This window comes from Argiope bruennichi, chromosome 6 (assembly GCF_947563725.1).
Source record: "Argiope bruennichi chromosome 6, qqArgBrue1.1, whole genome shotgun sequence".
Lineage (NCBI taxonomy): Eukaryota > Metazoa > Arthropoda > Arachnida > Araneae > Araneidae > Argiope > Argiope bruennichi.
In genome coordinates, this window is record NC_079156.1 from 125,660,920 (window position 1) to 125,676,517 (window position 15,598).

Sequence of the window (15,598 nt, forward strand, 5' to 3'; positions counted from 1 at the left end):
TTCAGAAAATTACTCAATTAAAAGGCGTAAATCTTTACTAAGATGATATATATACGTGTGTGTGTGTGTGTGTGTGCGTGTGTGTGTGCGTGTTGGGGGATAGAAATGTGCACCAAAAAGCGATTTTTTAAAAAAAAAAATAATTAAAAACCAGCAGGTGAGGTCACCCCAAAACTTTCTCGCATATTCTCTAATAAACTTATCATGCCAAAGAACACTTTATATGACATTGGAATACAATAGTTATGAAATATTAACTTTTGGAGTGAATTTTAAAGAATCTATCGTGTCATCCTTGGCGAGTTATTTGGCGATTAATCCTTTTCATGCGTTAATAGTATCCGTAAACCAAATTGGTGTTTTAGAAACGGTTTTCTCAACCAATTGAAATAAAAATTTGGCACAAAACTGCGCTTATAGTCACAAAATCAAAAAATATAAATAACAATTTTAATATATTTAAGTCATTGCCTTTTTGAATTATCGTGTTTACTAGTTTCTGAAAATATAGTCCGACAGACTGACAGCCCATAGCTGGGTATGGCTCGAAATTTGACAGGTGTCTGCACTGTAGTTAAATCTGTGTACCGAATTTTATCTATCTAGCTTTCTTCCTTTTGTAACTACCGTGTTAACTTTTATTCGGACTTCCCCTGAACAGATTTTACTCAAAATTTGACAGAAATAAGCAAATTTCGTGTTAGGAGCGGATATCAAATTGCAACTGTCTAGCTCAAAGCATTTTTTAGTTATCTTTATCACAGACAGACAGACAGACGGACGGACATTTTCCAAAGATGTGTTTTTCGAATTCAGGGAGGTCCAAAACGCGGAGATTCGTCAAAATCTCGATTTCGAATTTTTTGACGATTAATATACTTTCTGTATAACTAAGTATGCGAGAAAATAATTAAACTCAATGTTCTCGTTTCATCGCGACAACTTCCAAAAATATTATTAAAAAATAAATTTTAAACCCTTTCAAAATCTTAAAAAGTGTCTTTTTACGATACCAATATAATAATCATTCGAATTTTTGCTGAATTTTGGCAATTTTTTAAAAATACTTTTTGGTCTCATTCCCGACAATAGATTACATCGTTGACCTGAAATTCAAACTCTTTCCATTGTTTCATCAAATATTTAATACCAAGATTTTCTTCCATTGTGAAAGCTTAAGAAGAAGCATTCTGTTATCTGTGTGATTTACAAGATCAGTGGATTTACAAGATCTATTATCTGTGTGATCAGTGGGAGTGGTTTCACCAAAACTTTCTCGCATACTCTCTAATAAACTTTTCATGCCAGCGAACGCTTTGCATGATATCAGAATACAGTAGTTACGAAATATTAACTTTTGACGTGAATTTATCATTTTTACTGAGTCTATTTTGTCTCCTTGGCGAGTTATTTGGCGATTAATAGTATCCGAAAATTGATTTTGTGCTTTAGACACATTCTTCTCAATCGATCGAGACAAAGATTTGACAAAAAAACTACACTTGCAGTCACAAAACGCCTACCAAATTTGATACATTTAAATCACCGCGTCTTTGTATTATTGCATTTACATGCTTCTAAAAGTACAGACCTACAAACGGCCAATCCCAAGTTGGATTTGGCCCAAAATTTGATAGGTATCTAGACTACAGATGTTAATTTTGTGTACCGAATTTCATCTATCTAGCTTTCTCCGTTTTGCAGTTAACGCGTTAAATTATACTGGAACAACCGGACAGCCAAAAAATTCTATAAGCGTATTTTACTCAAAATTTGATAGAAATCTATAAATTTGATATAAAGACCATATACCAAATTTCACCCGTCCAGTTCAAAGCATTTTAGAGTTATCTTTGCCACATACAAACATTTTTCCAAAAACGTATTTTTCGAATTCAGGGAGATCGAAAATGTGGAGATTTGTCAAAATCTCGAGTTCGAATTTCTTTCTCTATACTACATATACGAGAAAGTAATAAAAAAGTGTAGTTACAATATCTCGAAATGTAGAAAGATAAATGAATCGGATTTGTAAGCCTTTAAAAACAGTGCTATGATGTTATAAGACTATCTTCATTAGAAAAAGTTCAAGAAAGCAACAATCAATAGAACTTAAGCAGGACAATTGAAACTTTAAGGCTTGAATGTCAGACAATTTTGACGGAATCATGGACATGAAATCTAAACGACTTGTCTGAAATCCTTGAAGGCCTAGTTACCAATATATTCGTATGACGAATAATGGATTCATCATATGCCGATCTGAATAGCGTCATTTTTCTTAATTTAAGATCTCGTATTCTATTCTCTTTTTTATTTTTATTTAAAAAAACATTTATAAGGATACACCTTTTCCTAAGAAATTTAAATGATTTTTATCTTTGATTATTCAATCTAATAAAACTGCATATGTTTTGAGCGAATTTCGGAAGAATTAGAAGTCATCATAAATTACCAAAGGTGGGTTTAGATACTTTGTGGCTTTAGGACGTGTTTGTTGTGGGGTCTCTTTTATAATAAGCTGGTCCATTTAGTTACACATTTCAGTACATTTGAAATTTAACAGCATGTTAATGATTTATTTAGAGTTAATTCTAATTTTTTGTAACAACTTGAAAATGAGTTTTTATTTATTTTGACTCATAACTACACAGCATCCATTATTGTTTAAGCAGGAGCTTAGTATTCATTAATACTATAATACAGGAATTCCTACATTTTCAAACGTTACAACCCATTTTTATTTTCTCTTATACGTGGTATAGAGGAAATATAGCAATCGTCGAAAGATTTGAACTCGAGATTTTGACGAATCTCCACGTTAGACCTCCCTGAGTTTTCGAAAAACACATTTTTGGAAAATGTCTACCTGTCTGTGATAGAGATAAATCAGAAACGCTTTGTACTAAATGGTTGAAATCAGGTATACGGTCTTAGCACCAAATTTGAAGATTTTTATCAAATTTTGAATAAAATCTGTTCAAAAGAAATCCATCTGTCCCGCTGTTCGAATATAAGTTAACATGATAATTACAAAATGAAGAAATCTATATAGATGAAATTCGGTATACAGATTTAAGATCTACAGTGTAGAAACTTGTCAAATTTTGAGCCAAATCCAACAACAGGTTGACTGTGTGTTGGTCTGTACTTTTAATAACATGTAAATGCGATAACTCAAAAAACGCAGTGATCTAAATATATTATATATCGTATAAGATTTTGTGATTATAAATGCAGTTATGTGTCAAATCTTTGTTTCAATCGGTAGAGAAAAATGTGTTTAAAGCACAAATTTGATTTTCGGATACTATTAACGGCATTCCAGGGATTAATCGCTAAATAACTCGCCAAAGATGATATGATGTATTCAGTAAAAACGTTAAATTCGCGTCACGTTCTCCAAAAGTCAATATTTCGTCATTTTGTACGCCAGTGTAAGGCGTTTTCTGCCATGCTAAGTTTATTAGAGAGTATGCGAGAAAGTTTTAGGGAGACCACTGCTAATGGTATTAGAAACGAATTTAAGATGATATGCTTCATTGCGCATTTAATTTTTCCAAAGACGAACAGTAAACTTCTATCCGAAAGAGGTTTTATGAGCGCAAAAAGAAATTTTCGAAGGAAGAAACATTTAAAATTAAATATAACTTTACAAATTTTTTTTTTTTTTTTAATCTGCGGCTTGATAGAGATTTTAAGCCCATACCACGTTTTTGCTGTGGATAATACATATACATTCAGGATGTCGTTCACAACACATCAAAAATTGACTCACGGCCCTGAATTTGAGAAATCCTGCTGTAATAGAACGAAATGAAACAGATAGGAACCTGACCAATTATACCTGACAAAGCGTTAATATTATCTGAATATTTTATCATTCATAGAATTTGATTTCATTATATATTTATTTATTTGGAACTAAGCTAATAGATTTTTTAAATAGACCTGGCGAGGTCTCCTTCTAGGCAGTTGTCTAGGAGCCTAGGGGCAGCTCTCTAAGAGCCTAGAAGGAAATCCATCACTGAAAATCATTCGATGTTTTCAATTTAAATATCAAGATACGGAATTTTGTTAAGAAGACATTTCATAACACTCTCTATACACGTATGTAAATTTAGACCCTTTATTGCATCCATCTGATAATAAAGATGAATGTGTATGTATGTTAGTGGTTAGTGATCTACAGTCTAGACTGTTAGTCCTTGAGCTGCCGTCTTAGCATATAGTATATACTTTGAAGGGTTGGATTGTGTACGTCGGGAGGGATTTTTTTTTTCAAAATTTAATTAAAACTTAAGCAACATGTTTGCGTTTTCCAGCAATAACTTATTTATTGTGCCAGTATAATCTTTTTTTGTTGTATTCACTTATAATAAAGATGAATGTGTGTATGTGTCTGAGTTGTTGCACTGCAGGCTAGACCGTCTGATCAGGAGCTACCTAATTTGGCACATATATGTTTTGGAGGGTGGAAATATGCACCTCGGAACGATTATTTTTTTTTTTTTTGAAATTTTAATTAATTAAAAAGTAAGCCCAATTTTGACATTTTATACCGATGTCTTCCGGAAATATTATAGCGCAAAAATGATTCTTACAACATCTTAAAAATTAAAAAATTATCTTTCCTATGAAAAATTTTTTGGGATTCTCAAAAAATATAATACGAATATTTTCCAACAAGAATCGTAAGAATTCTAAACGAATATTTAAAATATCAAGATCAATAATACGAAAAAAATATTCTGGAAGACTTGGAAGTCATTGATAAAAGCTAGAATTAAAGTTGTAGATAATGTTGCGTTTTAAATTTATATTTCGAATTACTATCCTACAATTAATATAAAATCATTATTGGTAAAGCTGATTTCAGGAAAGCAAACGATATATTTAATTTTGGGAAGAATCCGTAAAAGATTTAAATTTGTACTTAAAATATTACAGACAAGAAGAAAAATGTCAAATTTTACATCCTTTGACACTAGAAAGGTTACATTGTTTAAAGGCTAGAAATGGGATAGTGTATCCATTTTTTTAAAAAGAATTTTAAGCAAGTTAAAAGAAAATAAAGGAAATGCATAGTAAAATGAACAGAACGGCGTAAAGAGTCTAAACAATATGAATCATGCATCAAATTTTGGTGTTTAAAAATATGTTCTGAAGAAACTTTGATTGCATAAAATTTTAAATTAAAAACAATAACAACCAATGATTCCGAAGAACTAGTAGCAACATTTAATAGAAATTTTTAAAAAATTGAGAAAAACTTACTTTGAACTAAGAACAGAGTAGGATAATTGCTGTAAGCTAATAAGAATGGAATAGATGAATTGCTGTTCTTATTTGAGAATGTTATATAAATAATTCTTAACTGCACACAGATAATTCTGAACGGCAGATAACTCTGGGACACATTTCCCTCCCATTTAAAATAGTCTGTTATCAACGTTTGGATAGCAAGGAAAAAGAAAAATCTACAAGACATTACTGCCACGTCCGTCTCTGCCAATTTTCCGTTCAACCCACGCACACCCCCATGCAAATATAAAACTTTGCTTTTCTATGGCGTATTTTGAATATAGTGACAGATTATAAAACTGAAGAATTGGAAATCAAAGAGCTTTCTTCAAAATTATTTGCGGAAAACAATGAAGAAAATTAATTTTATTAAAATATTACTACTAAATTTTTAAAAATAATTATTTGAAGCAAGTTTTCTTTTTATCCAACAAGGATGAATATTTCATTCTCTAAGTTGATTTTGCTTTTCTTATTACTTTAGGGTCACAAAACTTTATGGATAAAAACGTTAGGGATCTTATTTCCGATTTAGACATTTTATGAGAAAGTTTGACAAATGTCACAATTTACTAAGAACTAGACATCAAGATGACTTTGATGATTAAGTCTATCATATCTATTTCTCTTTATATAATAATGGGGGGGGGATCTGTTACATAGCTTCTTCAAACGACGAAATCGTTTGGTACAATAAAAGTTCAATTCACAAGCTAACTGACTACAAATAATCGAAAATTAGGTTAATAAAAGATTATACTTCAATCATGGCTTTTTTTCTTCAGAACAAAGTTTTTCCAAATCTGTTTATTTGATACTAGCCGCCTTTGGCGACCAGCCGGTTCGCCAATCTTAATTTTCGTTAAAATTTTAATAATTAAATATTTTATGCAATTTCTACTTTAATAGCTTCTTCATCAAAATATTTTAAAACTTCAAATTTTGATTATCATATAATTCATTCATAATATTATAAAGGCCTTCAGTCATAACGTAATATGTATCTCTCTCATTTTCTGTTAGCACCCGTAGAATTTATGCTTTAAATTAAAGTGGAAAGAATTTATCTTCAATTAATATAATAATATTTTTTACTGAAACAAAGCATTTTTTTATAATCTGATTACTGAAAATAGAGTCACTCAGCGTTTAAACTTTATGGGCACTAAAGAATATTTTTTTAAATTTATGTAATATCTCAAGAGTTGGTCAACAAAATTTTCTTAGATTCATTATGAGCAGATCGATTCATTAACAATGTTTAAATTTAAATGCATCAAACACTAAGAAAATAAAACGAATCGTTTAAAATAAACGGTTGAAAACAGGTTTTAAAAAAACTACTTAAAAAACGTTGTACTTAAAACTATAAGCATATACATGTTGTCATGGCAACAATCAGAACAGAATGCGCATGCGTGAATTTTCTTCGCCGGTTACGTAACGCAAATACGTGATTTTTTCTACGCCAGTTGGGGTAACGCTATGCGGATTAGAAATTTTTAATTTCCTTTATTCTGTTTTATTTTAATTCAAAAGTACTTCAGAATGAATCTGAAAGATTGATTCATTAACAATGTTTAATTTTAAATGCATCAAACATTAAGAAAATAAGCAGAACCGATTGAAATAATCCGCCGAAAAATTTTAACCCTAGCCTCATTACTGTTGGGAGAAAAAAACAACGGAAGCCTTTCTCGTTTGGCGCTGGGGATAATGGAAGATTTTTTTGGCGGAAAAGTTGGCGGTGGGAAAAATGGAAGATTCTTTTGGCGGGAAAGTTAGTTTTTAATTAATAATTAAAATTCTAATTAAAATTTCAAAAAAAGGGACCCCAGGTGCACATTCCCGACCTCTAAGGTATACATGTACCAAATTTGATAGCTGTATGTCAAATGACCTGGCCTGTAGAGCGCCAACACACACACACACACACACACACATTGAGCTTTATTATAAGTATAGATAAAAAAAATAATAAGTCCCCTGGTATTACGACGTAATATTATTTTAAACAAACTTAAAAATCAATCGTCGGTATGAATATCCACGAATATTATTGCTTTTCGCAGATTCCATTGAATATTTTTTTCAATTCTTTATGAATCGCAATTTCTTATTCTTTATTCTTTTCGCAATTCTTTATATTTTTTTCCAGCTCAACAACAGGAAACTTCCCAACACAAAAACTGGGAAAAAAAGAACCCTTATTTAGAGTGTTACTCCCCCTTCCCCATGAAAATACACGGAATCAGTTAACATCACTATTGAAGGGATTAGGAATAGAACTGTATTATTAGTATTTTAATCTACATAACTTTATGCAGACCAAAGATCATCTGCCAATAAGAACATTTTAGAAGTTTGTACAATGAAAATAGAGCGAATGTCGCCTCAATATCACTGACACTTTCTGAAAATTAATTTTGACTTTATTAAAAAAAAAATGTTCCGAAACCGGCTCGGTTAATTATGACTTTCATTGATAGAGAGAAAACAAATGTACTTTTTTTTTCTTGTAAAAACTGTTTGTGGCATTTAGCTATGCAATTCAAAGAAGATAAACAACGGAAATACTTTTTTTTTTTTTTTTTCGATTTTCTTGTATATTTAATTTTCGTTTTTGCTAAATCAGCGGGCAGTACCAATAAATATTACTATATCAACTAGCGATTTAAAAAAGCACGCTAAAAAGATTCTTTATTCCAAATAATAGAAGATAAATTTCACGTTTCTCAGTTACATTTAGGAAAACAGAATTTTTTTAAAAAAATCGTTTGCGCATTGGTCAAACCAGATTTACTCAACTTCATTTGTAGTTTATAATCAATGCAGTCGCGATACAATCATCAAAATATTTGTTTGTGTTATTCTATCAGAATGTACAAACTTCAATACTAAACGCACGTTTCAGATCTCGCCAAGTCCGGAAAATATAATTTTAGAATTAAGTCTGTTTGCCTAGAACTATGATAGTTCTAAGAGTTAGACGGAGGAAATCCGATGTACATGAACTTACTCTCCAATATGAAGATTTCTATCGAATTTTAAACGAAGTTGATCCAAAAGAAAACTGTATGTTCGAATACAAGGAAACTCGATAACTACTAAACGTAAAGAACTAGATTGATGAAATTTGCTATACAGTTTCAGCATCTAAAATATAGATTTTCAAATTTTGAACCAAATCTTTCAAATGGTTGACCGTCTCTCGGTCTGTACTTTCGCATGCATGGAAGAGCAATAACTCATTAACTTAACAACTTAAATCAGTGAAATTCTGTGTGCTATCTTGTGATTACGAATAAAATTCTGTGTCAAATTTTAGTGTCAATTGGTTGGCGAAAAGGTATAAAAAATAAATATCATCGCGATAGATTCAGCAATAATTCTAGAACAGGGGTGGACATTAAGTTGATGGCAATCGACTAGTGGGCTCCAAGACATTTTTAGGTGACCACCTTTAGTAGGACCTAAGACGCGCATACTAAATGAAACTAATTGTTACATTCATGTATTACCACCCATTTGATGTGGAAGAAATAATGGAAAATATAAATTGTATATTATCTTTATCTCTAGTGGAAAACGAAGTTTTTCTCCTTCAAAATGACAATTTTAAAAGTACGTAGTTCAGAACCAATGAATAACTTTTGGAATGTAACGGACGAAGTAAAGTATCCTAATTTTAAAAAAATTGCATATTATTTAACATCGGTCTTTGGTTCTATCTACCTATGTGAATCTGCATTTTCAACGATGAATATAATTAAGACAGCACATCGTTCCCGTTTCACAGAAGACATAATCCAGTGCAAGATTATCATTAGTAATTATATACCGAGATATTCAAAGTTGGCAGAAAATATGCGGACTAAGTCATCCGCTGACTATAACTAGTAGAAATAACTTTAGATGAAAATGATTTTTTTTTAATGTATTTTGAATTGTTTCATATTAAATGCATCATTTGATATTATTGTATTTCTGGCTATTATTATTATGTTTGTAATTATGTAGGAAAATAAATATTCCGTATTTGTTATTAAGTTGTAATAAATATTGTAAACCATTTTTTTAGCTCACAACGCCGCAAACACTTAAAAAAATTAGAAGTAGCCCGTACCCTGGAAAAGTTTGCCCATCTCTGTTCTATAATCAAGCCAAAGATCTATATTTCGTAACTATCTTTCACCACTGCAGTGCTTACGGCTTTATCCAAGACCCCCAATTTTACGAGGAAGGAAGGGGGGGGGGGTAAAAAATTCATTGGGGAGTATGCGAGAAAGTTTCGGGGCGACCAGTTCAACAGGTTTGAAGTTTTTAAATCCATTAAGTTTTATCAGCTATTTAAATTATTTCAATATTATAGAGGAGTTTTCTATATCACCCGTTTTCTGAGATTGCTCTGAATTCTTCTGGTCTGGCGCCCCATCGTGTATCACTAAAAAAATGCTCTGACAATTACAATGTTTTTGTTCAAGAAAAAAAGTAAGGGACGTTTATTTATCCCATACTGAAATTTAAATTTATGTGGTATTTCAATAACAGTACCTTGACAATGGCATTCAAAGTAGAGGCTAAACCAGCGGGAATGATCAACCCAAAACTTTTTCACATATTTTCTAATAAATACAGGGTGTCCCAAAAAATTGTATACACATTTTAGCAGCTGATAACTAAGTTATTTCTTCTTTCTTTACATACTGAACCCATTGAAACGAGTGGTGGCAGACAGACTTAAATTTGAAGAAAGGAAATTTATTCTAAAATGCTACTGGAAGTATGAAAATGCAGTAGAAGTGCTAAGACAATTTAAGAGGGAATTTAACAAAGAACCACCTACACGAGTTACCATCACTCGAATTAAAGATAAGTTTGAAGCTGATGGAACTCTTCAGGACGTCCATAAACCTGCAATAGTTGTTCAATTGAGGGAAAACATTGAACATGAATGTACGAATATCCCAAGGGAATTGTTCCATCAGGTGTGCTATTCCATCGCTTCGCGTTGTCAGCAGTGTCTGGAGCAGAACGGACATCAGTTTGAGAACATGCGATAACAAGACAATAAAATGATATTTGTAGAATCTTTTACATGTTGAAAATTATTCGATTTATAATAAACCCCAAATTTACAATTATTTAAAGTGTGTATACATTTTTTGGGACACCCTGTATGTTACTTCAGAAAGCGCCTTGCAAGATACACAAAACAGTAACGAAATATTAACATTTGGCGAGAATTTAGTACTTTTACCGAATCATTTAGCATTTTCACTCATCCTTAGTGAGGCTTTTGGCGATTAATCCCTGGCACGGGATTTGTGTTTTAGACGCATTTTCCCCAACTGATAAGAACAAAAATTTGACACAAAACTCACTTGCAATCACAAAATCCGAAAAAAAAGAAAAAAAATTTTTTTTTTTTTTTTTGAAAATATGCACATTTGGCATAAAGACCGACCACTCACCATATTTCATTTGTCTATTCAACACGTTTTTGACTTATGGTGTTTACAATTGACAGACGATTCCAAAAAATAATAATAATAAATAAATAAAATAAAAATTTTTTTAAAAAAGCATTTTTGGAATTCAGGGAGGTCTGAAATGCGAAAATCCATTAAAATCTCAAGGTCAAGTTTTTAGATAATTACAGCCTTTTCGCGTTGTTTATTTGGAATATGACAAAGGAATAGGGCTGTAAAGTTTATCCAAAGCTGAAAGTAGCATCTCGATATTTCCGCAATTTTTTTCAATTATCCGATATGTTTATAAACACATCCCACACAAATATAATTTTCGAGAAATAAATACCAATTTTATTCACGAATTTTACAGCAAACATAAATATGCGCCCGCAAATGAACAGAAAGTTTCCGAAAATAAAGGAACGGTTCAAAAACAAAAATGCGAGTCATTTTGGGAAAAACCGAAACCACATTCACTTCGACAAAAACGCAAACAAGTTTCGTAAATCACTTTTCGGCATGAACATTTCGCTCATTCCGGTGATTTTCTGTCATTATCCATTTTTTCGTTTTTTATTTTCTCTGTACAAACGCATCATTTCGCAGCGCCGAAAAAAAAATGGCCGCAACATTCTAGTATCTATTTGCATAACCTGCACCTTCAAAAGGCATGGCACGCTGTAATTAAGACAGAAAAAGAGATTCAATTTTACAGAAACGAATTACTTTTACATAACCAGATAGAATTCCAGTGGCACATCTACTCAGAATAAATATCAGCACCAATTCAGACCGCACGAAGGATGGGGAAAAACCGACGAAATTATTCTTCTTTTGACTTTCTAGTACACCTAAATAATATGCGCATGTTGCATTTAGCTACGTTATTTTATAAAGAAATACGCGTATTTCGTTTTTAGATTCGTTATTTACTAAAGAAACATGAACATTTTTTTTATTCATCTTCATTATTTAATAAATTTTAATAAAGTTATTTAAAAAGCTTCGTTATTTTTATTATCTTCATTATTTAATAAAGAAACATGAGCATATTATTTTTTTTTAATTCAACTTCGTTATTTAATAAAGAAACACGGACATTTTTTCTTTATTCAGCTTCTTTATTTAATAAAAAAATGCGAGCATTTTTTTATCGTTCCGTTATTTAATAAAGAAATACGCTTTTTTTATTCAGTTTCGTTATTCAAAAAAGAAATACACGCATTTTGCGTTCAGCTTCGGTATGTAATACAGAAACGTGGGCATTACTTTTATTCAGCTTCTTTATTTAATAAAGAAATGCGTGTCTTTTTTTAATTCAACTTCGTTATTTAATAAAGAAATACGAGCATTTTTTAAAAATTCAGCTTCGTTATATAATAAACAGACAAGGACATTTTTTTTCTATTCAGTTTCGTTATTTCATAAAGAAACACGGGAATTTTTTTTATTCAGCTTCGTTATATAATTAAAAAAAACTGGCATTTTTTTTTTTTTCAGTTTTGTAATTTAATAAAGATATAAGGGAATTTTTTTTTTCAGTTTTGTAATTTAATAAAGATATAAGGGAATTTTTTTTTTCAGTTTTGTAATTTAATAAAGATATAAGGAAATTTTTTTTTCAGTTTTGTAATTTAATAAAGATATAAGGGAATTTTTTTTTTTTTCAGTTTTGTAATTTAATAAAGATATAAGGGAATTTTTTTTTTTCAGTTTTGTAATTTAATAAAGATATAAGGGAATTTTTTTTTCAGTTTTGTAATTTAATAAAGATATAAGGGATTTTTTTTTTCAGTTTTGTAATTTAATAAAGATATAAGGAATTTTTTTTTCAGTTTTGTAATTTAATAAAGATATAAGGGAATTTTTTTTTTCAGTTTTGTAATTTAATAAAGATATAAGGGAATTTTTTTTTTTTTTTCAGTTTTGTAATTTAATAAAGATATAAGGGATTTTTTTTTTCAGTTTTGTAATTTAATAAAGATATAAGGAATTTTTTTTTCAGTTTTGTAATTTAATAAAGATATAAGGGAATTTTTTTTTTCAGTTTTGTAATTTAATAAAGATATAAGGGAATTTTTTTTTTTCAGTTTTGTAATTTAATAAAGATATAAGGGAATTTTTTTTTTTTCAGTTTTGTAATTTAATAAAGATATAAGGGAATTTTTTTTTTTTTTCAGTTTTGTAATTTAATAAAGATATAAGGGAATTTTTTTTTCAGTTTTGTAATTAATTAAAGATATAAGGGAATTTTTTTTTTTCAGTTTTGTAATTTAATAAAGATATAAGGGAATTTTTTTTTTCAGTTTTGTAATTTAATAAAGATATAAGGAATTTTTTTTTTCAGTTTTGTAATTTAATAAAGATATAAGGGAATTTTTTTTTTTCAGTTTTGTAATTTAATAAAGATATAAGGGAATTTTTTTTCTTTCAGTTTTGTAATTTAATAAAGATATAAGGGAATTTTTTTTTTCAGTTTTGTAATTTAATAAAGATATAAGGGAATTTTTTTTTTCAGTTTTGTAATTTAATAAAGATATAAGGGAATTTTTTTTTCAGTTTTGTAATTTAATAAAGATATAAGGGAATTTTTTTTTTTTCAGTTTTGTAATTTAATAAAGATATAAGGAATTTTTTTTTTCAGTTTTGTAATTTAATAAAGATATAAGGGAATTTTTTTTTTCAGTTTTGTAATTTAATAAAGATATAAGGGAATTTTTTTTTTTCAGTTTTGTAATTTAATAAAGATATAAGGGAATTTTTTTTTTCAGTTTTGTAATTTAATAAAGATATAAGGGAATTTTTTTTTTTTTTCAGTTTTGTAATTTAATAAAGATATAAGGGAATTTTTTTTTTTCAGTTTTGTAATTTAATAAAGATATAAGGGATTTTTTTTTTTCAGTTTTGTAATTTAATAAAGATATAAGGGAATTTTTTTTTTTTTTTCAGTTTTGTAATTTAATAAAGATATAAGGGATTTTTTTTTTCAGTTTTGTAATTTAATAAAGATATAAGGAATTTTTTTTTTTTCAGTTTTGTAATTTAATAAAGATATAAGGGGATTTTTTTTTTTCAGTTTTGTAATTTAATAAAGATATAAGGGAATTTTTTTTATTTATCTTCGTTATTTAATGAAGGAATACGTGCATTCTGTATTCAATTTCGTTAATTATAAAAAAAAATCGAGTATGCATTTTGATTTATTCTCTGCGATGATTGCATTAAAATGTTGGTGTGATAATCATGTAGGTGACGATTTCACTCCACATTCTCGTTAGCAGCCAGTTCCAGGAATAAAAGGGCTGGACCGGAGATCGAAAAGCGTTGATCCTCTGATAAAACCGCAAAAGGAATTCTTGCATAGAAGAATTCCTTTGCATATGTCCAATGTACTACGCGTAGGTGGGAAAGACCATTCCGAACAGCACCACATGTCCTTTTTCATTGAACTATCACTTGGAAAAATGATCAAAGCAATCTTTGCTAATCAAGAAACACTAGCGGGAGTTGTCTCCTCCAAACTTTCTAGCATACTCTCTAATAAAGATGTTATCCCGCCTTACAAAGCATTGGCGTACAATAGTTATGAAATATTAACCTTTGACACGAATTTAGCATTTTTACTGAACCTCTCGTGTCATTCTAGGCGAGTCATTTGGAGATTAAACCTTGGCATGCGGTTGATAGTATCAAAAAATCAAATTTTTGTTTTAGATGCGTTCATTCCAACTGATTGAAACAAAAACTTAATACAAAGCTACGCTTGTAGTCACAAAACCACATACTAAATTTGTTATATTTAAGTCATTGCGTTTGTGAACTATCACTTTTACATGTTTCTGAAAGTACAAACAGACGGCAAATCCTTAGTTCGATTTGGCTCAAAATTTGACAAGTGTCTACAATATAAATGTTAAATCTATGTACCGAATTTCATATATCTAGCTCTCTTTGTTTTATAGTTATCGTGCTAAATTATATTCAAACAGACGGATTTCCTCTGAACAGATTTTACTCAAAATTTGATAGATATCTACATATTTGGTTTAAAGACCGTATACCAAATTTCGTCGGTCTAGCTCAAAGCGTTTTTGAGTTTTCTTTGCCACAGACAGACAGACGGACATTTTCCAAAAATGCGTTTTTCGAACTCGGGGTGGTCTAAAACGTGGAGATTCGTCAAAATCTCGGATTCGAATTTTTTGATGATTGATATATTTTCTCTAAACTCCGTATCCGAGAAAATGATTAAGCTATCCAAATGGGCTGATGCATTAAAACCCGTCACAACAACATGTATAGGATTTCATTTATCTAGTTAATTGTAATTTTGTGACATTGCGTTTTTACACACACACAAAGGATCGATCAACAAACAGCAGATATTTTATAATGAAATAATTTATTAAAATTTTGAGAGGTTTAGCCTTTGACCAAATTTCATCAAACTGGCTTGTTGTACTTTTTATTTATTGCATTCAATGCCGAAGTACAGATAATCGAAGTACAGATCGGCCAATTTCGCCCAAAACGGATGCAGTAATATTATTCAAATAAAATAACCATATGCCAAATTCCATCTATTTAGTTCGTTGGATTTTTAAGCACGAATTTGAATTTTGAACAGCAAAATCGTTCTACTTTCTATGAAAAAGGCATTTTAAATATGTATAATTCAAATTATGTAAATGTGCATAATTTAAACAAACAAGAATATTTTTGTAATAAAAAAATTTAAATAAAACATTTGTAAGAAAAAGATATAAACATAATCAAGGATTTTAGGATTTTTATTACGGTACATGACAATTATGTTTTTT

At 29.8% G+C, this 15,598-nt stretch overlaps 1 protein-coding gene across 2 annotated transcripts in view; it reads right to left on the reverse strand.

The window, feature by feature from the left end:
* Window positions 1-15,598, reverse strand: part of LOC129972727 (uncharacterized) — an 84,825-nt gene that overhangs the window by 24,607 nt on the left and 44,620 nt on the right. The window contains exon 1 of one of the 2 annotated variants that reach the window (XM_056086967.1): window positions 5,278-5,498. The exons of the other annotated variant lie outside the window; for it this stretch is intronic. Within the exon in view, the coding sequence (XP_055942942.1) occupies window positions 5,278-5,491 (214 nt within the window). The 5' untranslated portion in view covers window positions 5,492-5,498. Of the gene's footprint in view, window positions 1-5,277; window positions 5,499-15,598 lie in introns of those variants that run through there. 2 annotated transcript variants of the gene reach the window in all.